Here is a 25,622-nt window from a genome sequence, read left to right on the forward strand (position 1 = left end):
CTTTTAGGAACACAATACTCACGGGTGTGTGATGCGTCCAAAGTTGCTAAAAGGACCCTGGATGCGCTGCCTCAGCTCCTGTGCCCAGCGGAGGCCGCCGGCCACCGTGGGCATGTTCTTGTGCACTGGTGAGAACCCTGGGGACATGGCACAGACAGACCGAAATGAGTCTAGAGCACCTCAGCCCTCTCCACCCGGCAAACGCCTCCAGCCAGGTCCTCCACTTTTGCCTCATTATCTCCAGACTAAAGTCACCCTGGGAGCACATAAACAGGAAGAAAGAATGACCCTGAGATGAACACTCTCAGCCTCAGGGGACCTGGGTCCTCTGCCTAAGCTATTCTGATATCATTGCTCTGGGAGGGGCCCAGCCATGAGTGTTTCAAGGAGTCTCACTCTTGTTGCCCAGGCTGGAGTGCAGTGGTGCAATCTTGGCTCACTGCAACCTCTGCCTCCCAGGTTCAGGTGATTCTCCTGTCTCAGCCTCCCAAGTCACTGGGATTACAGGTGCCCACCACCACACCTGGCTAATTTTTGTATTTGTAGTCGAGATGGGGTTTCACCATATTGATCAGGCTGGTCTCCAACTCCTGATGTCAGGTGATCTACCCACCTCGACCCCCCAAAGTGCTGGGATTACAGGTGTGAGCTGCTGCATCCGGCCATCACTGAGTGTTTTTTAAAAGCTCTCAGGATGACTCTAATTGGACAGTCAGGGTTAAAACACTCCCTTAAACAGACAACTCAATCACTCTGGGTCTCAATTTTCATATCCATAAAATGGGAATAATATCTTCCCTGCTTAACTTCCAGGGTTCCTGCGAGAATTCCGTAAGATGATGAATGAGGCAGGCCATATGGATTATGAAGCCCTGGACTCGAGTCAACACAGATTAGATATGCTTATGTTAGCCCAGGCATTGGGTTTGTCTGCTTATATTTAGTTGTCAAGATTTAACAAATGTGAGGTTTCACTTTTTAAAGAATCTCACTTCCCAGCTTCTTGGGGAAAATGACAAGATTAGCAAGAATCCGCTGGCATTTCTAACTAGCGACTAGAGAAGTGGCCACTTCCTTTATTTCACCACGCGTACCACCCTTCCCTGGTGTCACCATGCTCAGTCCAGATCCATGATTTTCATTTCCAGCTTGTCCTCCATGATAGGCAAAACTCTAAGATGACCCCCAATGACCCTCACCCTTGCATAATCCTCTAGCCTTTAAGCATGGGTTGAAACTGTGGCTATGATGAGACCTCACTCCTGTGGTCATGGTATGTCATATGGCAGGAGGAGGAAGACCCTGGCTAGGCCTGACCTAATCAGGTGAGGCCTTAAACGCAGAATGGTTTCTCTGGCTGGTGGCAGGAGAGGAAGGCAGAGATTTGATACATGAGAGGATTTAACGTCCTGTTGCTGGCTTGAAGATGGAGGTGGCTATATGGTAATGAATGCAGATGGCTTCTAGTTGCTAAGAGTGGCCCTTGACTGACAGCCAACGGGAAATAGAGACCTCACTCCTATAGTCATGAGGGACTGGATTCTACCAACAGCAAGGAGGATGGCAGTGGATTTTTCCTCCAGAGCCTCCAGATGCAAACTCAGCCTGGCCGACACCTTGATTTCAGCTTTGGGATTCTCTCTGATTAGAGAACCCAGATGCACCATGCTGGACTCCTGACCTACAGAAGTGTGAGCTGACGGCCGGGCACGGTGGCTCACGCCTATAATCCCAGCACTTTGGGAGGCTGAAGCAGGCAGATCATGAGGTCGGGAGCTCGAGACCAGCCTGACCAACATGGTGAAACCCTGACTCTACTAAAAATACAAAAAATTAGCCAGGTGTGGTGGCAGGTGCCTGTAATCCCAGCTACTCTGGAGGCTGTGGCAGGAGAATCGCTTGAACTGGGGAGGTGGACGTTGCAATGAGCTGAGATCGTGCGTGCCACTGCACTCCAGCCTGGGCAATAGAGCCAGACTCCATCTAAAAAAAAAAAACGAATTGTTAGCTGAAAGATGGGTGGTGGTGTTTTAAGGTACTAAGGTCGTGGTCATTTGTTACCACTATAGCTTCTGAAGACATTTGAGTTTTCAAACTCTGTATCTGACCATAAGAAGTCATGGGGATGATCCCACATAAAGCTTGGTCAGTGGATTTTCTTGGAATGACTTCCAAGTGGAGGCGATTCTTGATGACCTCACCATGAAACCTACTAGCAAGCAGAGTGATCCTGTTGCTCAGCTACTTAAAAGCCTTTGATAATTTCTCATACCCTCGATCATGATTCCAAGTTCCTTAACCCAGCACTCTGAGCACTTCCCAAGCTGACCCCAAATGCCGTGGCTGACGGGGTATCTTCCGCACACCTTGTTTGGCTACAGGCAGGCCCAGCTGATCACCTTCCGTATCCTCTCATGTCTTCTCCGAAGGCCTTTGCCTCCTCTCCTTTACTGTTGATCTCCCAACTTCTAGGGCTCAGCTCAAGACTACCTTTTACATAAACCTGCCCTCGAACCTCCCAGTCACAATGCATCTTGTCTTGTTAAGCCTGCCCTCGAATCTCCCATCCACAATGCATCTTTGCTTGGGGAGGAAGGAAGGGTTTTAGTCTCTTGCTCTTTCTTTTCTTTTCATCATAAGAAGTCAGTAATTTATTTCTTCCAAATGGCATCATTTTTCAGATGCCAGAGGCCATTCAGTCCAATAACCACTTATTGAGCACCCACTATATGCAGCGCACTGTGCGATTGACTATAGGAATGTATTTTATTTGTTTCTTATTTTAATTTGAGAGACAGGGTCTGACTCTGTCACCCAGGCTGGAGTGCAGTGGCAGGCTCATAGCTTCTGCAGCCTCGTGCTCCTGAATTCAAGTGATCCTCCCGCCTCAGCCTCCTGAGTCACTAGGACTAGAGGTTCACCCCATTGCTCCCAGCTTGTTACCATTCTTTATAGCTCAAGTCGAGTGATACTCAATATTCTATAAAGAACCATCTTTTCATATTAATTATTTTATCCCTTACCTTGACCTGCCACAGTATACAATACCCACAGGCATGTTTGGCATGTAGTAAGGGTTCAATAAATGTATGCAAAACTGAAATGCATTTGTTTTGACTCTAAGCATCATAATAAAAATGGAGACATCACGCCTTGGCATGGTACTGCCCTTTGGAGGGCTCCTGCTGGTTCCTCCCACCAGAAGCATGGTTGCTATGGCATTAGAAGGCATAAGAAACTTTTCTCAGGCATGTAAACATTTATTTTGGAATGGAGGTGTGTTGAAGATTAGTCAGTGTAGCAACACTGATCAAGGATCAACTTATACATGATGCCAAGGTCTCAGTTGAACAGAGGCGGTCAAGACTGCACCACGCTGGGTCAGCCTGCCAATCTCAGCCCCAGAACCAGGGAAAGCCACAGTTCAGAGAGCTCCCCGGTCACCCAAGGTGGTCTGGAATTTCAAGCAAGAAGGTTGTGCTTGCTCTTTTTTGAGAATGTACGGATCCATACATGGACATTTAACAAATACAAGAGGAATGCATTGCTTCTTCCCAGTAACAGAATGTCCTCATCAAAATCCCCTTCAACAAGCCTACCAAGTTCTGCTTCCTCCTGGACATGCTGACTGTAGATCATCCTCACTGCATCCAGATCTTTGTTGAACATTTGGATGAGGACCAGGTATTTATCAGATGTATCCCTCGCTACCAGTGGTCTTTCAAGGAGGTTTCCTGCTATGTCTAGCAGCTGTAGGGAAGGTGGAGGAAAAAGAGGAAAAATAAATCACAGATTAAACCTTTCCGTGGTCATACATATCCAGTGCTCTAGTTTTTCCTTCATATGCCTACAAACGTAAGAAGAGTGAACAGTGTTATTGTGGAACTGGACCAGTAATTATTCATATGTGGATGATATTCATAGTCTTTCTTCTCTCCTTTGCTTCTGACAGAGAATTCCTGTCTGCTGAGTTACCTACCCCCAGCTCTACTTGGCATAAGAATCTGGATAAACCAATAAACAAAGGGACAACTAAAGATCCCAGAAAGGTTAAGTTGAGCTACATAATTAAGACCTAGAACAGGCCGGGCGCAGCGGCTGTAATCCCAGGACTTTGGAAGGCCAAGGCGGGTGAATCACGAGGTCAGGAGTTCAAGACCAGCCTGGCCAAGATGGTGAAACCCCGTCTCTACTAAAAATACAAAAATTAGCTGGGCGTGGTGGCGGGTGCCTGTAATCCCAGCTACTCAGGAGGCTGAGGCAGGGAATTGCCTGAATCTGGGAGGCAGAGGTTGCAGTGAGCCAAGATGCCAAGATCGTGCCATTGCACTCCAGCCTGGGCAACAGAGCGAGACACTGTCAAAAAAAAAAAAAAAAAAAAGACCTAGAACAGAAAGAAGGTGATGATGGAACAGAAGAAGTTGCTAAGTAAGCTGGATGTTGGGGAGAATTCGAAGGGCTAAAATTTGAGAATGGGAACAAGGAAATAGTTTCTGAGAGCAGGTGCCCTGAGAATGGCGGTGATGCTAAGCTTGCTCTGAAGACATGTTCCGGTGCATTCAGACTGCCCTAATCCCTCAGTGTTTCCTGGAGCAGCAAAATCAAGATGTGAAATGCTTGTAATTACTTTCTGGCTCCTGGACTGTGTTTCTTCGATTGTGATGCTTTTCTGAGATGAGGCCATGTGGGACTTCAGTTATATTTAGGATATACCAATACTCTGCTTCTAAGCGTGTCTTCCATGATAACCTCTCATCTCCACCTAGTGCTTGAAGCCAGGGGGTGACAAAGTACAGCAGCAGGCAGCCAAACCCGCCCAAGTCTGGCCCGTGGCGTCAGTGCATGATTTTTGCATTTAAAAAAAGAATTAAAAAAAAGTTAAAAAGAGGGCTGGGCACTGTGGCTCATGCCTATAATCCCAGCACTTTGGGAGAACAAGGCAGGCAGATCACTTGAGGCCAGGAGTTCAAGACCAGCCTGGCAAACGTGGCAAAACCCCCGTCTCTACTAAAAATACAAAAAAAAAAAAAATTAGCCAGGCATGGTGGCATCTGCCTGTAACCCCAGCTACTTGGGAGGTTGAGGCATGAGAATCGCTTGAACCCGAGAGGCAGAGGTTGCAGTGAGTTGAGATCGCACCACTGCACTCCAGCCGAGGCGACAGAGCAAGACTCTCTTAAAAATAAATAAATAAAAATAATAAATAATAAAATGAAAAAGAGGATGTGACAGAAAACACATGTACCCATATTCTAAAATATTTATTCTCTGACCTTTTGTAAAAAAAAAATTGGAACCCTTGCTTTTAAGTCAAAGAACATGAGAAACACGATGTAAAATTACATCCACATGTCTTAAAACTGGAAGCTGAACAGTCTGCATTTGTATAAGACCCTATGCTCTTTATCCTACCTCCTTATTGCAGGTTGGGCCATTTTTTTTGCTTCACTGGCATCCAAAGCCTGGAGGGAGTGCAAGCTCTAGGAGCTGGTTGGCAACAGTTCATAATCTTAGATGGCTCCTAGAAGTCCGAGGTGTCCAGGCCATGTTATGCAGAATGACCATGTACGGAGAAAGGCCAAATATGGGGTCCTTGGCCAGATGTTTTCCAGACCTGACAGCTTGATTGGATTTCCTAAATGATTCCAAGGCACTCTAAGGACTCTCTAAAGGTGCTAAAAAGCCTTCCATTGGGGAGGATCTAGGGTCTCACTTTCTTCCACAAAACAATCACCCAGATCTCTGGAGATGGTAAAAAGTAGCTCTGCCTCAATGGAAGCATAAGAGAGCTGGACTCCACCGAGCTCTGTGGCTCCCATCTTCTGTTGAGGAAGTACAGGTATGCGCACTGAGGGACCACCATGGCCAGCCTGCACCCTCTATTCACAGTCCTTGGCCTGGATGTACTCATGGATTCATGTCCACTGAGGGGCCACCTAGTAGTTGGATGATCTTACAGCAGCAGCAGGGGATCCAGAGTCAGGTACTCTCTCTGGTCCCTGCTCCCCAGGCTTGAAAAAGTTCTTCTCTGCATGAGCTTATGTCCATTGGAGATTTTGCTTTTGCTTGGGGATAAAGGAAGGGTTTTAGTTTCTTGTTGGTGAGATCACCAAAAAGAGAGAAACAAAGTAGGCAGAAGGGATCAGAGGGTCATGGTTTTCCTACTAGTTTCCATGGGCTGGGCTGGAAACTCTGCTGAGAAGAGGAGTCAAGGTCAGAAGATAAATCATCTGCTTTTATGAGCCCTCTGAAACTCTGGGTACAAGCAGTGCTGCGTCAGTGGAGGGAAGGTCTCCCTCTACTTCTGCCCAGAACCCTACTCTACCATAAAATTTCAAGGATTGGAATTTTTGAACCCAAAGAGGCATGCCCTTGGCCCACACAGAGATGTTTTCATGGTGGGACCATCAGAAGAAAAGCAATGGCAAGACTCCTTCAAGCACCGTTCTTGGCAGATAAAATTGAAAGGGGGTCTGTAGACATGTAGCAGATGCCGTGATTTCAAAGACTTCAAAGTGACTTGAGAATGCTTGTGAGGCATCCCTTGAAGACTCCTGAACATCTCTGGTGGAGAGGGACCTATATGATGGGTAGGGCTGGGCATCCTTAGTGCACGGATGGAGTTTCAGCCCCACAAGTGACCTGAGCAGCAGAGTTTCAATGAGCCCTGACAGATAATGGCATGCATGACCATTCTGTGGACACAGACAAGCCCTTTCACTGGAATTGGATCAAACGCTTGGAGAGGGGAATCTCAAAAGCCTTCCAATGTGAATTACGGTATTTATTAAAGGTTACATGTACATATATACTCAATGGCTAATGGAGCCTGCCGCATTTGGGTTACCAAATATTCTAGAATAGCACAGATCCATCCATCCAGGGTTGAAGCCTCTTCTACAATTGTCCCACCCATCACAGATCCTGTGTCTGAATATTTTCAGTGCCCAGAAACTGAACTACTAGCTGAAGAAGTCCATTCAATCTTAAACAGCTTTGACAGAAATCTCTTTCCTCTACTGAACCACACTGTGACTTCTTGTAACTTCTTCCACCAACTAGTGGAACCCTTAAAATTTTATAGAATAAGCTTTTTTTTTTTTCTTTCTTTCCCCGAGACAGAGCCTCACTGTCCCCCAGGCTGGAGTGCAGTAGCGTGATCTCGGCTCACTGCAAGCTCCACCTCCCGGGTTCAGGCCACTCTCCTGCCTCAGCCTCCCGAGTAGCTAGGACTACAGATGTCCGCCACCATGCCTGGCTAATTTTTTTTTTTGGTATTTTTAGTAGAGACAGGGTTTCACCTGTCAGCCATGATGGTCTCGATCTCCTGACCTCGTGATCCGCCCGCCTTTGCCTCCCAAAGTGCTGGGATTACAGGCGTGAGCCACCGCGCCCGGCCCAGAATAAGCCTCTTGGTTGATTGGTGGAAGACATATCATGCTCCACCGAGTCTTCATGTCTCACGATGCAGCGCTTTCAGCTGTGCAGTCATTTACCTACTCATCATCTATGCCTTGTCCTAAAACTTCTCCTCCATACACTTTGTACTACCTGATCTGAGCGTGATATGGTAAGAGCAAAAATATTCTTTTTCCAGTGGTCGATGCCTGAAACCTATCACTCATTACCTGGGAGGTGGTTTGCTCTAGATTGAATCAACCTAGCAACCATGGTTAAATAGCCATGGTACTGCACGGTCACGCTTTCCCTACTGATAATGGTATGGCACCTGAAGAGATCACTGCCGAAATTCCTCTTAAAAGTATTTTTACATTGTTACATTTTCAGGAAAGCATAAGTACTCAGCCTGAGAATCCCAGTTCTGCACACTTTCTTGAGAAGGATTCCCACATCCTTCTCTAATAGATTAATAAGAATAATTAATAGTTGCAGGAACAGAACAGTTGGAAAGGTATCCATATCATCCTCTCATGAGGGCTAGGGGAGTATCCAGGACAGAGTGGTTCTTGCCCCATTTACACAAACCTTAAAGGCATGCTCCAAGCCAGGTGCATCATCAAAAGCTTGAATAAAGATAGTCCCCAGTCTTCGGTCGAGATCTTCTACTTTCCGGTTAAATTCAGCGACGTCATTTTCAAAATCCTGAAGAGACACCATATATATACATATATATATACACACACACACACACATATATACACATATATATGTAAAACATAATTTTCTGAAAGCCAACCCCACTATGCTCCTCACAGCTAACTTTTGTGTTTGAACTGGTTATACCAAAGAATTATTTTAATTTTCTGAAATTCACCATGGCATGACTTAACTTTTAGCCATGTAGAGTCACCCTGTGGTTGCAGCATTTTTACCTAGAGGGTCCCAGCAAAATGGTGGAGTGAATTAGATGTGAGTTTGGTGTTCTTCCACCCTTTCCATGCTCCTCTGTTCTTCTTCCTGAAGCCCCTTCTCTCTCACTCATAACACCAGCTCTTATAACACCAGCTCTTGTTACCCTGAAAACCATTATAGCAGCAACAGCCCTAGCAACGGGGCTGTTTCAACACTACCACCCACTTTCTTCCCTTCCCCAAGTCAGAATTCCATTTTTCCATTGTCAGCAAACTAATCTAACCATTAGGAGGAAAGAAAGCTAATTAAACTAATAAAAACTATTTCTTCTAAATCCTTCTTAATTGGTGAAGACAGCAACTAGCCTTGTTCTTAAGATTGCCAAATTTAGCAAATAAAACTACAAGGCACTCAGTTAAATTGGAATTTCAGATAAACAAGAATTTTTTTTTTTTAATATGTCCAAATTAGTGTAGTTTATCTGGCAACCCTAATGTATTTCTCTTAGGATGTAGCAATTTTCGGAGAAACACTGTTAACGCCAATCTCTAATTTGTGGAATTATTTGTTATTACTGCTTTGTAACAGTAATGCATGTGTGTATGTGAAAAAAAAAAAAGGGTATGAAGAAATAGTCTAGTCCTACTTCCCAAACATGATGACATTGTGGTATGTTTCTTTTTAGTTTTTAGTTTTTACCCTGGGCAAAATCCCTGGGATTACGCTTTGTTTTATTGTATCATAGGGTAGCAAATACATTGTATATAGCCTGCTCTGTGGTCCACCTTTTTTTTCTTTTTTTTTTGAGACGGAGTCTCGCTCTGTCGCCCAGGCTGGAGTGCAGTGGCGCGATCTCGGCTCACTGCAACCTCTGCCTCCCGGTTTCAAGCAATTCTCCTGCCTCAGCCTCCCAAGTAGCTGGATTACAGGCCCACACCACCACTCCCAGCCAATTTTTTGTATTTTTAATAGAGATGGGGTTTCACTGTGCTAGCCACGATGGTCTATGGTCCACCTTTTTTGGGTCTACTTTTGACTCATAGAATTCTTAGAAGGCAGTACCCTCCTGGGTCTGGCCAAATAAGATTCCCCTGGATGTCTGAAGGTGCTCGGGGCAGATTCCTGCCCTAATTTCTTTCTCCTTTTCCCGCACACACTCTTAAAACTCCTTCTCCAGTAATTCTGCCATTCCTTTTTCTGGGAATTCCATTCTCTGTTTTCATACTGGCCCTTTTCCTTCTTTTTTTCTCCCATGGGTGTGGACTCACAGGTTGAGGCTTTCTTGGGGCTACAGGTGAGATGCGGGCTCTTTGTTCCTGTCCTGGAAAATGCTTCACTGGCCCTTTCCTTATCCTATGTGTTCTGCTGGGAACCAGGTTCAGATCAGAAAACCCAGGCTGTGGCTTCACTTACACCTCCCCAAGTCACTAAAAAAATTCTGCCCAGGTGTGCCTGTTCTTCCCTTAGCAATTTTTGCCCAAAGCTTAAAACTTCTTTCCCACTCAGTTTTATTAAGTTAAATTGACAAATAAAAATTGTATATACTGTGAAATGATCACCACTATCAACCTAATTAACATATTCATCACGTCACACAGTTACCATTTGCTTTTTGTGTGGGTGGTGAGAACACTTAGGATCTACCCTTTTAGTGAATTTCAAGTACGCAAAACAGTTTTTCTTTTTTTAAAATTATTTTACTGTTAGTTCTGGGATACATGTGCAGAATGTGCAGGTTTGTTACATAGGTATACATGTGCCATGGTGGTTTGCTGCACCTATCAACCCCTCATCTAGGTTTTAAGCCCTGCATGCATCATTTGTCCTAATGCTCTCCCTCCCTTTGTCCCCCAACCCCTGACAGGTCCCAGTGTATGTTGCTCCCCTCCCTGTGTCCATGTGTTCTCATTGTTCAACTCCCACTTATGAGTGAGAGAGCAAAGCAATACAATTTTTTTTTTTTTTTTTTGAGACGGAGTCTCCCTCTATCGCCAGGCTGGAGCGCAGTGGCGCGATCTCGGCTCACTGCAACCTCCGCCTCCCAGGTTCAAGCAATTCTCCTGCCTCGGCCTCCTGAGTAGCTGGGACTACAGGCGGCTGCCATCACGCCTGGCTAATTTTTGTATTTTTAGTAGAGACGGGGTTTCACCATGTTAGCCAGGATGGTCTCAATCTCTTGACCTCGTGATCTGCCCGCCTTTTCCTCCCACAGTGCTGGGATTACAGGCATGCGCCACCACGCCCAGCCCACAATACAGTGTTGTTAACTGTCTTCACCATGTTGTACGTTAGAGCTCCAGCAATTATTTATCATGCATAACTGAAGCTTTATACTCTTTGACCACCACCTTCCCATTTGTCTCTTCCCCAGCCCCTGGCAGCCACCATTCCACTCTGCTTCTATGGCTTTGACTATTTTGGACGCCTCGTATAGGTGAGACCGTGCAACATTTGTCTTTCTGGATCTGGCTTCTTTCACTGAGCTTAAAACTTCTGAAGCCACAGGGTGGCCACAACCTCCACTGTCAGGTCATACCCACCTCAGCATCTCTGAAACCCTGGTGTCATTAGTCTGGAGCAGTTAACAGTTGGAAGAGGCCTCCTTGATCTTTCTCCCAACACAAAGAGTAATTAGAATCTTTCTCTTGGCACAAGGAATAATAATTTCTCCTAACACAAAGGGTAATTAGCAAACCCACTGGGACCACAGAGCCGAAGGAAATACACAGGGAAAATAGAAGTAAATGCCTAGACCCTACAGGTGAGAGGCATCTGGGACAGAGGCAGAGCTGGTGATTCAGCCCTTCCCAACCCTACCGTGCTTTGGAGGTACAGGCAGTCGGAGGAGGACCCTGAGAAAAGCCTGTACATCTCGTGAAATTCCTCATGCATTTGCTGGACCTGCTGACTCAGGGCATTCCCTCTGATGCCGCTGAACTCCACCTTTCCCAGTTTGTGGAAATCCAGGGCCGTCTTCAGAAGACCCTATGGGGACAATTCACAAAAGACATGATGATGGTTAAAATCACCATCATCATCACAACAGTGGATGAGAAAAGTTGGAGACCTGGGGGCGGTGGTTGCTTAGGAAATTGTGGAGCCTGATTAGTTTCGTAACCTTATTATTAGATTGGATTGGTAAAAATAACTCTTGTTTAAACTCGATAACAAAGCAAAGAGAAAGTACAGTCAAATAAAATTCATGCGAACCAAAATAAATATATACATACATAAATAAGTGAAATGTATGCTTCCACCTCTCTATGTCTTTGCGGTCTTTAACAAATAATAATAAAACTATTTGTATAACTGGTAGCTTTATTGCTGATTTCTCTAAAATAGCTCATTTCAAATGGATCATGTTATCCAGTTCTAGAATGACAGCAATCCTAGGGGATGTTGACAGGAAAGCAGAGTCGCAAAATAGTCCTGAAGACATGCCCAGAGGGTGACACTGGCCTTCTTTGCAACTTCTCTGCCAAGCAAAGACATCTGCAGGGTGCCCTTGCTGGGTGTGCATGGGATGTTATGCCCTGCTGCCAGCCGGGTGGCGGCAAGTAGTTATTTACCAGCTCTGTGCTGCGCTTCTTCATCTGCTGCAGAATAATAACAACACCTTGTAGCATGATGCTGAGTGTTAAGTCAGTTAACTCAAGCCTGGGATTTAGGCCAGGTCTGCACACACAGTATCACCGCTGTTATTGATGTGGCAGTGTCCCAGGTGTGCTTGAGGTCCAATGACAGGTGGACAGCACAACCCAGAAGCCTTGGGGAGGAGCCCCTCCTGAGTCCATGGAAGCTACTTCACCTCCGATAGGATGGGAGCTTCCTCTTGAACACGTCTAGCAGGACAGATTGAATTTATCTCTTGTGAGTACCTAAACATCACAAAACCTCCAAAACAAGATACGGTTCTTGTCATGACTTCCAATCCATGTGCATGCCCCTTAGGCAGGAAAGAGGACGGCAAAAGTTCCCTTTGTGTCATTTTGGCCAACATTTGGTGTGGACTGTGGGAGGGACCCTCTACTCTGGAGGTTTAAGGGGTGCACTACGACACCGATGCTGTAAAATCCAGCAGGTCCTGGTATCACCGCAGGAAATCTCACTGCCCATGGCCGCTGCTGTGGGTAACCCATCAGGCTAGCACAGGCTGCCTGTCTCCTTTCTCCTGCTGGGACGCCAACTCCAGCAGCAGTGACAGAGGCGCTGGGAAGTGGGGACAATGGCTAACTTTCCCCGTTTGGCCAGGAGGGTCCCCATGCAGATTTGGGCAGCCATCTAACAAGCCTGTTTTTGTTCAGCTGTGTTTGGGCATGGCTGGTGGCAAGCAGCTGTAGTGGGAGAGGAGAGAAGAGGGAAGACACCAGCCAAGGCAGGGAAGACAGATGCCAAAACCAGGGAGGGACTTTTGCCACTAATGGTGGGAAAAGTGGCAGTCTTTCTTTAAAAATAGGTTCAACTTGATATACTGAGAAGAAAACCGAAATGAACTTTATGGAAATGAAATTGACTTCAGTAGTAATTCAAGTCTCTCGGAAAGTGCTTAGTTGTAATTGGTTTTATAGAGAGAGTCATACTTGTGCTGTGAAATGCAACCTTGGTACTCATTCCTCATAATTCTGTGGATATCAATTTCAATTTCTAGGAAATACTTCCTAACCATTTTAAAAGGGAGATGCATTTTGATATGTTTGATTACATCAGAAACCCAGATGATAATTTTGTTAGACTATTTTATTTCTCAAGAATACTTAAAGCACGGTCTAGGGAGGTGACAGGAAGGTGTTTCATCTTCAGTTTTTCCTAGGTATTAGTGAAATATTTATTGAACCATCCTACCTTTGGAGAAAGTCTGGTCACTTAAAAAGAGGGATACTTACATTGTTTTATGTAACTTAACACACACATGGTGGACAACACTTTTATCTGGTGCTCAACTCAAGGTCTTAGGCCTTTCCTCACCCTTCCATGGAAAGAGATCCACCCATCCAGCTTTTTCCCAAACTCTCTATCCCCTTCTTCTGCTTATTCAGAGCACTTATTACACCCTGGAATTATATTATTTGGCATTATATTATACTATTTGCTTATTTTCTGTCCAGTAAGTTGTAAATGCCCCAAAGGTACCTCGGCATTTCCAGTGCCTGGAAGAGGCCCTGACCCCGAACGCATATTTGTTGAGTGAAGTAATATATGCTCTTTGTTCTTTGACTTGGCTATAATACTTCCAAAAAAAAAAAAAAAAAAAAAAAAGCAAGAAGGTGATAGAGGAGCTAGGCGCCCTAACCTCTGAAGAGCAGTTGGTGAAAAAAAAATAGACAAGAGAAGAGAATTATAAAGAAGGACATTTCAATGTCCACAGGACCACGGTCAAGTGCAAGGGGAAACCCTCCCTGGTGCTACACTGAGGGCAGAATAAAGGCAAATGAGTGAATGGGACAAAGAAGCAGATGTGACCTCACTGTACAGGTTGAACTTATTACATTGCTGATATAGGATCATTTCAACCTAAAAAATGCCCATTTCCTGTGGTTTCATTTAATAAAACACAATCATCTAATGCTGTAGAATGGGCTATGAAGAGAGGGAGTGAGCTCTCCATCACTGAACGAGTTTTAGTAAGTTTGATGTTGGAGGCATTGTAGACAAGGTTTCTGAAGCAGCTGGGAAACTGTCTTACAACTATAGACACCAGATTTATGGCATTGACCATGGTTATATCTTTGATTAGCCTTAAATCTTTGATTTAAGAATCAAAATATTTCGATTCTTAAATTATGTAAATGGAAGCTCTTTTCATTGTTTATTTCAAAGTTCTCACAAAACAGATAAGAGGCAATTTAAATCAATAAGAGGTTTAAATGATAGTTTTTAAATATCTGTTTTTATTCATCACAGTACTAAACACGAAATTCATCATGTTGCATACAGGCTGAAGTATCCACTTCAGAGACACAACATATGGCATTGTGGAAAGAACCTAGGATCTAGGGCAAAAAAAAAACAAAAAAAACCAAAAAAACCCAGAGTTTACACAACCCTGGTTCCATCATTTACTAGCTATGTGGCTTAAAGTAAGACACCTAACTTTTCTAAGCTTCACTTTCCTAACCTGTAGATGGGAATGATAACACTTAAGTTGCTGTGGAGTTACCAAGTTTATGGGGAGTTCCCTGTAGGACTTCAATAAAAGGCAACCACTATAATTAACCGTGATCACTCTGATGTCACTAGACTGGGTTAATGGATATTATATGTGTAATGGTGTATATGGGGACATTTGGGTGTTTGTTTCAAGATAGAACAAGGAGCACTGGGGTCCCAGGCTGCTTACTGGACTGATCAGGTTCTATTCTTATGAAAAACTGTGCAGCACTTAATGGTGGTGGCAGGTGGGGGGATGTGGGGAGGATTCAATATGTGCTCTGGCCCCTGAGATGAAGAATCAAAATCAGGGGTAATGGCAAGACCCGCCGACAGCAACCCCCTGCTCAAAGGAGAGGCCGCGCTGCCCATCTTAAAAGAAGAACCTTGGGAATTCATTAAGGGAGAGCACAAAGCAGACGTTCATAGATGAAAATCTCAAAAGGTCATTTGGAAAAAGACTGTTTTCTTTACCTTTCGACTGCCACCGACCTTATGTGGCTAATGGTCTCCTATGTGACCACATATTCAAGCCGGGCTAAAAGGGAAGTCACCCAATTAGGCTCAGAATGAAAGGAGGCTGCAGAGTGGCTGGAGACGGTAGAAAAAGCAAAAGGAAATGCTGCGTGGATATTAGGTCAGCTTATTACCTATCTACCTGCTAATCACTTCGCATAAAGCCTCAGCAGGAAATCATTTTGTCTCCAAATGAATCACAGCTTTACAGCAGTTTTATAATAAAGGAAATGAGAATTCTCTCCAAGCTGCATTGTTTGGAGGGAAGAGGCTGCAGGCAGAAACTCAAACAGGGAATCTGCAGAATCTATAACTCTATGACACAAAAATGAACTCAGTGAGTGTGTGTGTGTGCACTGATGCATTAAGCAGGAAGGCAGGATGAAAGAAGGAATCAAGAGGCAACCCAACAACACTTTTTCTCTTTGAATTTTGATGGTGCATTCAAATTGCAAAGATTTCAGACTTCTGGAATTTTCTTAGTAAGTCGTAAAGTCAGATAAGATCCTTTCATGAAATGGGAATTACAATTTTACCTGAGTAACTTACTTTGATATAAAGACCTAGAAATTGTATGGTAAACATTGAGTGTACAAAAGTAGAACAGAGTGTATAAGGGCAGAAAACCACAAAACCAGTTTGAGATCCTCAAACCAGGACAGTGGGAGGAAAGAAAGAAGGAAGGAAGAGAGAAAAGGATGGAAGGAGGGAAACAGACCTCTACAACTCCCTGTACGATATCAAAGTTTGGTGCAAAAACAGTACTTGCCACTAGCTGTCCCCCTGGGTATAAATCTTAGCTACACCTCTCCAACCTGTGTAACTATGGGTGAGTTCATTTATGTGTCAACCTGGTTATGCTCATTTGTTAAAGAAAAGATTCTGATAGCCATTTCTTTTTTTTCTTTTTCTTTTCTTTCTTTCTTTCTTTTTTTTTTTTTTTTGAGAGAGTCTTGCTCTGTCACCCAGGCTGCAGTGCAGTGGCACGATCTCAGTTCACTACATCCTCTGCCTCCCAGGTTCCAGCGATTCTCCTGCCTCAGCCTCCTGGATGTCTGGGATTACAGGGGTATGCCATCATGCCCGGCTATTTTTGTATTTTTAGTAGAGATGGCCTTTCACTATGTTGACCAGGCTTGTCTCAAACTCCTGACCTCAGGTGATCCCCCCACCCTTGGCCTCCCAAAGGGCTGGGATTACAGGCGTGAGCCACTGCACCAGGCCCCAGTTCTTAAGATGATTTGCAAGGATACAGGCTCTGGCATGGGATAGGTTCTTGAAACATGTTAATTTTTTAGTTTTTTATTCCTCGTTCTTCCCTCTACAAGAGATACACAAGAGATTAGCTGTATCATGGTTGTGATAAGAAGGCAGAGGAGAATAGTGGTATCCTGAAAATGCAATTACTCTGCTTACTGCAGACACCAAAAAATACTGGGCAATGTATACCCCTGCTTTCAAGCCACCCCCACCTCTGGCATTTAGCAGGCACCCAGAGAGGAAGAGTGGATCTGTACAACAAAATTCTCTTGTGCAAAAAGAGTGACAGAATAAAAAAGCAACTCACATCAGAGAAATGAAATCTGGGAGAATTGCAGGGATTAAAAACCAGCTCTTCACACTCTAACCCTTGACGAGAGCATGCAGAGAGATAAACACATTGGTGTTTCATGTATTTATTAATTGTAGCTACCATCATCTCAGTGGCCACAGATTGTATTAGAACAGAAGATGAATAAGGCTAAGTTCATGATAATCCTTACTGGAGAGGATCAGATTAATCCCATTTCAAACAGGCATCGATCACAGAGATACACAGAATGTTAACTAAAGGGCTACATGAAATATGTCAGAGGACAGTTGATAGTTCTCTGTTCCACTGCACTGACTCAGGAGGCAAGAGCTCGGGGAGGAGGAAGATGGCAAAGGGCAAGGGTGATGCGTCTAAGCGGGCATTTGGGAGATTAAAAATAAAAGAAGGGAGGAATATGAGGAAAGGGGGCAAGGAGTAGCCGCAGGAAGATGAAAAAACATGGAAATTCAGGGCAAAAAAAGAGATCAAGGAAGTGAGAAAATAGAGAAAGAGAACAAAGTGAAAGGGGGACCAAGTAAAAGGAGGAGGAAGAATTTGAGAAAGGGAAGGAGAGGGAAACACAGTCAAGAAAAGATATGGACAGACATTTCTCAAAAGAAAACATGCATACAGCCAACAGATACATGAAAAAATGCTCGTCATCACTGGCCATCAGAGAAATGCAAATCAAAACCACAATGAGATACCATCTCACACCAGTTAGAATGGCAATCATTAAAAAGTCAGGAAACAACAGGTGCTGGAGAGGATGTGGAGAAATAGGAACACTTTTACACTGTTGGTGGGATTGTAAACTAGTTCAACCATTATGGAAAACAGTATGGCGATTCCTCAAGGATCTAGAACTAGAAGTACCATATGATCCAGCCATCCCATTACTGGGTATATACCCAAAGGATTATAAATCATGCTGCTACAAAGACATATGCACACGTATGTTCATTGCGGCACTATTCACAATAGCAAAGACTTGGAATCAACCCAAATGTCCATCAGTGACAGACTGGATTAAGAAAATGTGGCACATATACACCATGGAATACTATGCAGCCATAAAAAGGATGAGTTTGTGTCCTTTGTAGGGACATGGATGCAGCTGGAAACCATCATTCTCAGCAAACTATCGCAAGAACAGAAAACCAAACACTGCATGTTCTCACTCATAGGTGGGAACTGAACAATGAGATCACTTGGACTTGGGAAGGGGAACATCACACACCAGGGCCTATTATGGGGAGGGGGGAGGGGAGAGGGATTGCATTGGGAGTTATACCTGATGTAAATGACGAGTTGATGGGTGCTGACGAGTTGATGGGTGCAGCACACCAACATGGCACAAGTATACATTTGTAACAAACCTGCACGTTATGCACATGTACCCTAGAACTTAAAGTATAATAATAATAATAAAAGAAAAAACTAAGGAAAGTATCTGCCTGAACCATAAAAAAAAAAAAAAATGCTGACTGGGCGTGGTGGCTCATGCCTGTGATCCCAGCACTTTGGAAGGCTGAGGCAGGCAGATCACCTGAGGTCGGGAGTTCAAGACCAGCCTGACCAATATGGAGAAACCCCGTCTCTACTAAAAATACAAAAATTAGCCAGGCATGGAGGTGCGTGCCTGTAATCACAGCTACTCAGGAGGCTGAGGCAGGAGAATTGCTTGAATCCGGGAGGTGGAGGTTGTGGTGAGCCGAGATTGTGCCATTGCACTCCAGCCTGGGCAACAAGAGCAAAACTCCATCTCAAAAAAAAAAAAAAGAAAAAGAAAAGAAAAGAAAAGAAAAGGAGTAGCTGGGCACAGGAGCCAAGCTAACCAGAGCCAAGGACAGAATGACATGCAAGAGAAGAAGCAGCAGTAAGGCAGGGAGCTTGGTGACATCCATGTCATCCTCTAATTAAATGGGGGCAACTGCTTTTTATACACCTATGCCCTTGATTCAGAAAACAGCAGCAGCCTGAGAAAGGACTTATTGTGAGGGTAGTGACTCTCGGGAGGCTGGTGGCCATTACTGCTTATATTTACCGAATATACCCTGCAGATTAGGTGCCCTGGTGTTAGAATACCTGTCTATATGCAAAGTCAAATCGTTAGCACGTGTGCACAGGGCCTGGGGGCCCTGTCCAGGCAGTCACTTCAGAGCCATGCTCTGCTACCATTCCCAGGGCCATCTGCAGGGCTGGAGCACCTGCACACGTGGCTGCTGTAAGGCAGTGATGGAAATTTGTTCTTCGTGGTCAGCCCGGGCCAGGCATGGGTTGGGGCTGGAGTGTCCCTCACCTCTCACTAAACAGCAGCAAAGGAATTGGTGGTGGATGTGAGAGGAATACAGAGTGCAGGAGGAGTGAAGGGCTGTACAGCAATTGTGATGGAAACGGCTGAGGGAAAAAGAGGCATTTAGGATAAAGCTAGATAATCTATTATTTATAGTCTCTGTGATCCTGATGAAGGGTTTAAGGTGCACCTTTCATAAGATCTAGCTTCTGGCTTTCTCTCTCACACATTTTCTCTATCTTTATGCCCTTCCCATCTTCGTTTTCCCTGGCAAATTCCCACTCCAGTTTCACAACTGATTTTCTCTTGTGTTCCCCACTTTTTGTCAAAGTCCTGCTGGGCTTTGAGACCCCTCTTTCTTGCTCCCAGTAACACATCAATCTCACTTTTTTTTTTTTTTTTTTTTGAGACTGGAGTCTCGTTCTGTTCCCAGGCTGGAGTGCAGTGGCGCAATCTTGGCTCACTGCAACCTCTGCCTCCCGGGTTCAAGCACTTCTTCTGCCTCAGCCTCCCGAGTAGCTGAGACTACAGGTGTGCATCACCATGCCGGGCTAATTTTTTTTTTTTTTTTTTTTTTTTGGTATTTTTAGTAGAGACGGAGTTTCACCATGTTGGTCAGGCTGGTCTCGAACTCCTGACCTCATGATCCACCTGCCTCAGCCTCCCAAAGTGCTGGGATTACAGGCATGAGCCACTGCACCCAGCCCAATCTCACTTTTATGATGGCATTCAATATATCCCACTTTCCTGACTCTGTGTCTTTCCTCCCGGATCTCCTCTTTTAGTCTGTCTTCCTTCTCCTATGGTGGCTGCAGGTCCACCAGCCTCTTACAGGAAAGCCACATTTCAGTCATCTTTGTATCTCAGTTCCTAGCTCCGTGCCTGGCACATGGTTATGCTGAACCAATTCTTTTTGAACTGATAACAGATCCAATCTTATGTTCTCCTGTCCTTGTCCTCCCATGGTTTGCTCTGTTCATCACAGCTTCTTCCCAGCGTATCTCTCTTCCCTCCAAACCTGCTCAAGAGAGCTGGACATATGATTCTCGATCTTTCTCTGTCCCTTTGACTCTTGTCTTTTTTTTTTTTTCTTTTGAGATGGAATGTTGCCCTGTCACCCAGGCTGGAGTGCAATGGCACGATCTCGGCTCACTGCAACCTCCGCCTCCCGAGTTCAAACAATTCTCCTGCCTCAGCCTCCCGAGTAGCTGGGATTACAGGTACACGCCACCACGCCCAGCTAATTTTTGGATTTTCAGTTGAGACAGGGTTTCATCATGTTGGCCAGGCTGATCACGAACTCCTGACCTCAAGTGATCGCCCTGCCTCAGCCTCCCAAAGTGCTGGGATTACAGGGGTGAACCACCACGCCCGGCCTCTTGTCTTAATCTTAAACTGAATCCTGAATTTCTCAAATCCATTTTAGTTTAAGTCTGTATTTCATTTTATGAGGCCCATTACCCTCCCTTCCAAGTCCAATCAGCAAACACATAGCTGTAAAATGTTGAGAGACCTGTTAAACATATTAAGTTTTGAGAATTGAAACAATCCAAAGAAAAAGAATCATGTCTTCTCACCCTAGTACTTCAACTAAAACTCATATTTATTTTTAAATAATGGAGGGAAAGACATAACTTTGAGCAAAAGTCATGTTTCTTTTGCACAGGGACTCATTCGTTTTGGACTTTGGGGAGCCGCCTTGGAGATTGGGGAGTGGAGGAGGAGAAGTTCAAAGCAGCCAGCTTTGTGGGAATGGTCAGCCTGACTGAGATTTGCTCAGTGTCAGTCTTTCTAGGCAGAGTTTATTTGAAACCAAGTTCAAAAGCTATGGGCAATTTGCAAACCAATTGAATTAGTTCATTGATTCCTTGGGCCTTCTTCCTAAACGAGTCTGTGATCAGGATTTCCTAAACTTCTACTAGAACCACTATTATGTGATGATCTATCCCAATAACAACTATTTATTAAAACAATTTCTTCTTCTTCTCCTTCTCCCTCTCCTTCTTCTTCTTCCTCTTTTTTTTTTTTTTTTTTTTTTTTTTTTTGAGACAGAGTCTCGTTCTGTCGCCCAGGCTGGAGTGCAGTGGTGCAATCTTGGCTCACTGAAACCTCTGCCTTCCGAGTTCAAGCAATTCTCTGCCTCAGGCTCCCGAGTAGCTGGGACTACAGGTGCACACCACCACACCTGGCTATTGTTTTTGAGACGGAGCCTCACTCTGTCACCCAGGCTGGAGTGCAGTGGTGTGATCTTGGCTCACTGCAAGCTCCGCCTCTAGGGTTCAGGCCATTCTCCTGCCTCAGCCTCCCGAGTAGCTGGGACTACAGGCACCTGCCACCATGCCTGGCTAAGTTTTTGTATTTTTAGTAGAGACAGAGTTTCACCGTGTTAGCCAGGATGGTCTCGATCTCCTGACCTCGTGATCTGCCTGCCTCGGCCTCCCAAACACACCTCGCTATTTTGTGTGTGTGTGTGTGTGTATTTTTTGTAGAGAAGGCATTTTGCCATGTTGGCCTGGCTAGTTTTAAACTCCTGAGCTCAAGCAATCCACCCGTCTCAGCCTCCCAAAGTGCTGGTGAGATTACAGGCGTAAGCCACTGTGCTGGCCAATTGAACCTTTATTACGGATTATTCCAGCTGATGGAGGGTTGGCTATCTGGTTGTGTTGTGCATTTTCCTATTCCACTTTTTGGACCCCTGGACTGCTTCTTTCTGTCTGGGGCTGGGAGCCTGAGGTGAGGAGCACACTCACCTCTACCACGTGCAGTCGTCCCAGGAAGCCATCCAATTGCACAAAGACCAAAGAAGACTGGAAATCCCATTCCTTGACTTCCTGGTTCTCTTTGAAGTAAGTGTGGAGATTCTCCCTTCTGTCCTGAAACTCTTGCTTGAAGAAGCTCAAAGTGTCTGAGACCACTTGCAGTTTTCTCTGACTTTCTTCTATCTCACTTCTCAGCAGGTCTTCTGGGCTGAGATAATGAGAGGCCTGGTATACAAACAGATTAGTATCAATGAGCAGGTGCAGACATCCTGTAACTTTGCAACACCAACTCTGAACTGAATCATTGCCCAAGTAATATTTTTCATGGGGATAAGAGAGGAATCATCTGACCTCGCTCTCCATTCCACATGTGGACTGAGACCTGGGTTTTGGCCAAATAGTCTTAGTGACTGAAGCTACAGTGATGGGCTCAGGAATGGGCAAGTAGCCAGAGACAAGGAAACACAATAAGACTTTGTTGGGCTGGCTGGGGCTGGAGCAGGTGCCCTTTCCCAGGTCTTCTTTTGCGACTTATTGGCTTTCAACAGTAAAGTAATTCAAGTACAAGAATTATTTGGACCATAATTCTTTTTCTGTCTTGAAGAGGCTTACACCTGGAAAACTGAAAAGCTGGAGCTATAGGGACAGCCACCTTCACCACTACAGGGTGGGTCCCTGTGTCTGGCTGACATCATCTAAGGCCACATTGCAAGTCAGGGCTGAAGCCAGGCTTACCTTAGACTTTCAAGGCACATGAGCCAATATGTTTTCTTCTTTTGCTCTTACTTTTGGTTTGGGTTTTCTTACACTTTCAACGAAAAGAGTTCTGGCTGATAAACATGGAGTAATGGAAAGGCACTAGCCTAGAAGCAGTCAAACAGCCTGGGCTGGGGTCCTGGTTTGGGTGTCTCTGGGCAAGTCAGTTAACCTCCCTGAACTGTAGCCCACATCTTTAAAGAATATAATAAATAATAAGACCTTCCCTGCCCACCTTGCAGGGTTTATCTGATGATTGATGGAAATCATGAAGGTAACAGGATTTTGCAGCCTGCAATGTACCCCACAGACGTTAGTTATTCTTAGTTACTTATTAAGCTTGTTCGTTATTTTCTCAGAGACACAGCCCCTTAGAAGAAAAAGAAACTGGTTTGGAGAGATCACCCAAACCTCCTTAAGCTCTCTGGTTCTTTTTTTTTTTTTTCTTTTTTCTGAGATGGAGTCTCGCTCTGTCAATAAGCTGGAGTGCAGTGGCGCGATCTCGGCTCAATGCAACCTCCGCCTCCCAGGTTCAAGCGATTCTCCTGCTTCAGCCTCCCGAGTAGCTGGGACTACAGGTGCGTGCCACCACACCCAGCTAATTTTTGTATTTTTAGTAGAGATGGGGTTTCACCGTGTTGGCCAGGATGGTCTCGATCTCTTGAACTCATGATCTGCCCGCCTCGGCCTCCCAAAATGCTGGGATTACAGGCATAAGCCAACGCGCCCGGCTCTCTAGTTCTTTTTGAAGTTATACTCCTCAAGGTTTACACTGCCCTGGTTGGTGCTACAAGGGTCCCTAAAAAGAAGGAGCATGAAGTGCATAATCTAAGAAGCTGCTTCTCAATAGCTTATGGGTACCAGGATCTTACCATGTGCAGGGCACATGCATTGTCACATTGAAGCCACAAATCACCCAGCAACCCAAAAAGAGATAAGGTGTTTTGTTTTCACCATTGTACAGAGGAGGAGAGTGAGGCACAGAACAGGAAGTGACTTGTCCTGGCACACAAGGGGTATACTGGCTACCAAGTGGCAAAGCCAGGGATTGTTACAGCATCACCTGACGTCACCTGACATCAGAGGCTGCACGCTTTACTGCTTAGGCTTTGCTGCTGACTCCATTACCAGTCCTTCTTCATAGATCATTAAGGAGGTTGAAATTCACCACCCCTACTTATCTCCTCTTAGGCAGAGGGGAAGGGAAGACAGGATGGCTCAAGTGTTCTAATATTACTGAAAATGTCTTTCTAAATTATTGGCTTCTGAGAGTAAAATACTGTAATTCAAGTGTAAGAACTCTTTGGAACATAATTATTTCCCCGCCCAGAAAAAGGGACACTTGTCTCTCTCCTGTGACTAGATGACAACCACCCCCCAGGGAGCAGTTGCTGGGCATCTCCGGGCAGCCCACCTGCTGGATAAGAAGGTTGCAAATCTCCTGGAGCAGCACAGTCAACCTCCCGGGGGAGCGGTAGCACTTGCAGGTGGCCCAAATCAGACAGACCACGTGGAGCAGGGGCCGCAGCCGGGGCTTCACCTCCGGAAATTCTGCAGTCTCTAGAGTTTCCAGGTGGTGCTGGAGTGGTATCAGGTGCACATGGATGTCCTGTGCTTCTGCTAAAGCTGGAAGGAATTGGAGATGGTCAACCATTCCCATCTGGAGCCTAATACCCACCTGGTGGAGCCCTAGTCCCTGGGAAGTAAAAGATCTGCAAAGCAATGAGTACAATTTCTCCCTGAACTGAGAAAGCAGAGAGAAGGCTGGTTCCAGAAAACTTCCTAGCTCTTATGAGGAAATATGGAAACTGGAGAGCCCTGAACAACTAGGATAATGATCCGAAGAGTTCTCTCTTGTAACATTCCTCTAAATGGACTTCTCCCTGGCCCTCCCAGCCTCCATCTGGTGCTTGGTAGGTAGTAAATATTTGCCAATTACTTTGCTGCTATCTTTGAGACGATACAAGTTTTAGAATCAGAAAGACTTTCCTTCAAATGCTGGCCTAGACACTTGGCAATGGTATGACTTTGGGCACGTTTTAACCTCCCTGAGCCTCAAAAATAGGCTGAGCTGTAATCAGTTTAAAGAGTCCTTGTGAAGGCTGAAGGCAGTTCAACAGGAATCTTTATAAACAACTAGCACAGTGCTTGGACCAATGCAGGTGTTTTGATAAATGGTGGTGGCTCTGATGAATATTCACTAATAAAGAGTCTTATTATTAATAATAATAATAATAAAAAGTCAGCATAGAGACCTAACATAAATGGGTTATGGCAAGGTTCTGCTGGTTTTCAAAGCCAGGAAAATCTCTTACCATCTCCTCTGAATACAACCAAGGAAAGAAAGGGGCATCTAACCAGTCGTCTTGTGGTGATTGACAGGGGAAACTAGGAAATCCAGCAGCACTGGATGCTAATATCTGCATAGCAACTTAGAGGGAATGCAAAAGGTCACTGGACAAACTAAGCTGGAAGGGCGAGTTTATAAAGGCTAGTTCTGTCCTGGGCAGATAATCAGGTGGTATCATATGGGAGTAGGTGGTCTTAGGTGATAGTATGTGGATGAAGCTCTGCATTCATCCTAAAGGGAACTCGAAATATACACTATTTAGCAAGCAGTTTCAATATGCCGGGAATTGTTCCACTTCCTGTCTATGAGATATTTACCATCTCACAGAAAGCCCTGCAAGCCAGTTTTAGTACTTTAGTACTTTATAAGTGAAGAAATTAAGGTCTAAATAACTTTCCCAGGGCCCTCCCACGAAACAAACAATCCCATCCAGCTGAGGAAAAGGAAGACGACTCACAGTTTATTACATTGAACCCTCGGCTTCATGGAGGCTCACCATACACAAAAATATGTTGATGTGTATGTTTGTACTTTACAACCCCAATGAGGCTGTGGAAAGCAGTATGTGAATCAAATTTTTGCAAAGTCAAATGTCACAGTAAATTGATTAGGGCAGGGATTTTCAAGAGGAGGAGCTGATGGTGAATATTAGAACCACTGTATTGGGGTGGGGGATTTCAGAATCCAACAGTCATTCTAATGAGCGCCTGCTCTTGCTTCCGTAAGTGCTGAGAGAAAAGAGGCTGAGACTGTCATGCTATAGGAGCTTTCTCTTTATGATACCCTGTTTTGAAATCTTTTCAAAAATCACAGTCTCTTTTAATTATACCAATTAGCACTGCCTTGATTTTTAAGAGCACAATACTTGAGAAAAGGGTTGACCATCCTACCCAGGATGCAATATCCTTGGAT

The 25,622-nt window shown here is 44.8% G+C and overlaps 1 protein-coding gene across 1 annotated transcript in view; it reads right to left on the reverse strand.

Annotated features, from left to right (window-relative positions):
- The window catches only part of DNAH9 (dynein, axonemal, heavy chain 9), a 371,284-nt gene that overhangs the window by 329,728 nt on the left and 15,934 nt on the right, over positions 1 to 25,622 (reverse strand). The window contains exons 5-10 of the mRNA XM_011965684.1: positions 23,775 to 23,986; positions 21,596 to 21,829; positions 11,131 to 11,298; positions 7,987 to 8,103; positions 3,600 to 3,750; positions 23 to 137 (exon numbers count right to left, since the gene is read on the reverse strand). Coding sequence (XP_011821074.1) covers positions 23 to 137; positions 3,600 to 3,750; positions 7,987 to 8,103; positions 11,131 to 11,298; positions 21,596 to 21,829; positions 23,775 to 23,986 — 997 coding nt within the window. The remainder of the gene's footprint in view (positions 1 to 22; positions 138 to 3,599; positions 3,751 to 7,986; positions 8,104 to 11,130; positions 11,299 to 21,595; positions 21,830 to 23,774; positions 23,987 to 25,622) is intronic.

This window comes from Mandrillus leucophaeus, unplaced genomic scaffold, assembly GCF_000951045.1.
Source record: "Mandrillus leucophaeus isolate KB7577 unplaced genomic scaffold, Mleu.le_1.0 Scaffold732, whole genome shotgun sequence".
NCBI lineage: Eukaryota > Metazoa > Chordata > Mammalia > Primates > Cercopithecidae > Mandrillus > Mandrillus leucophaeus.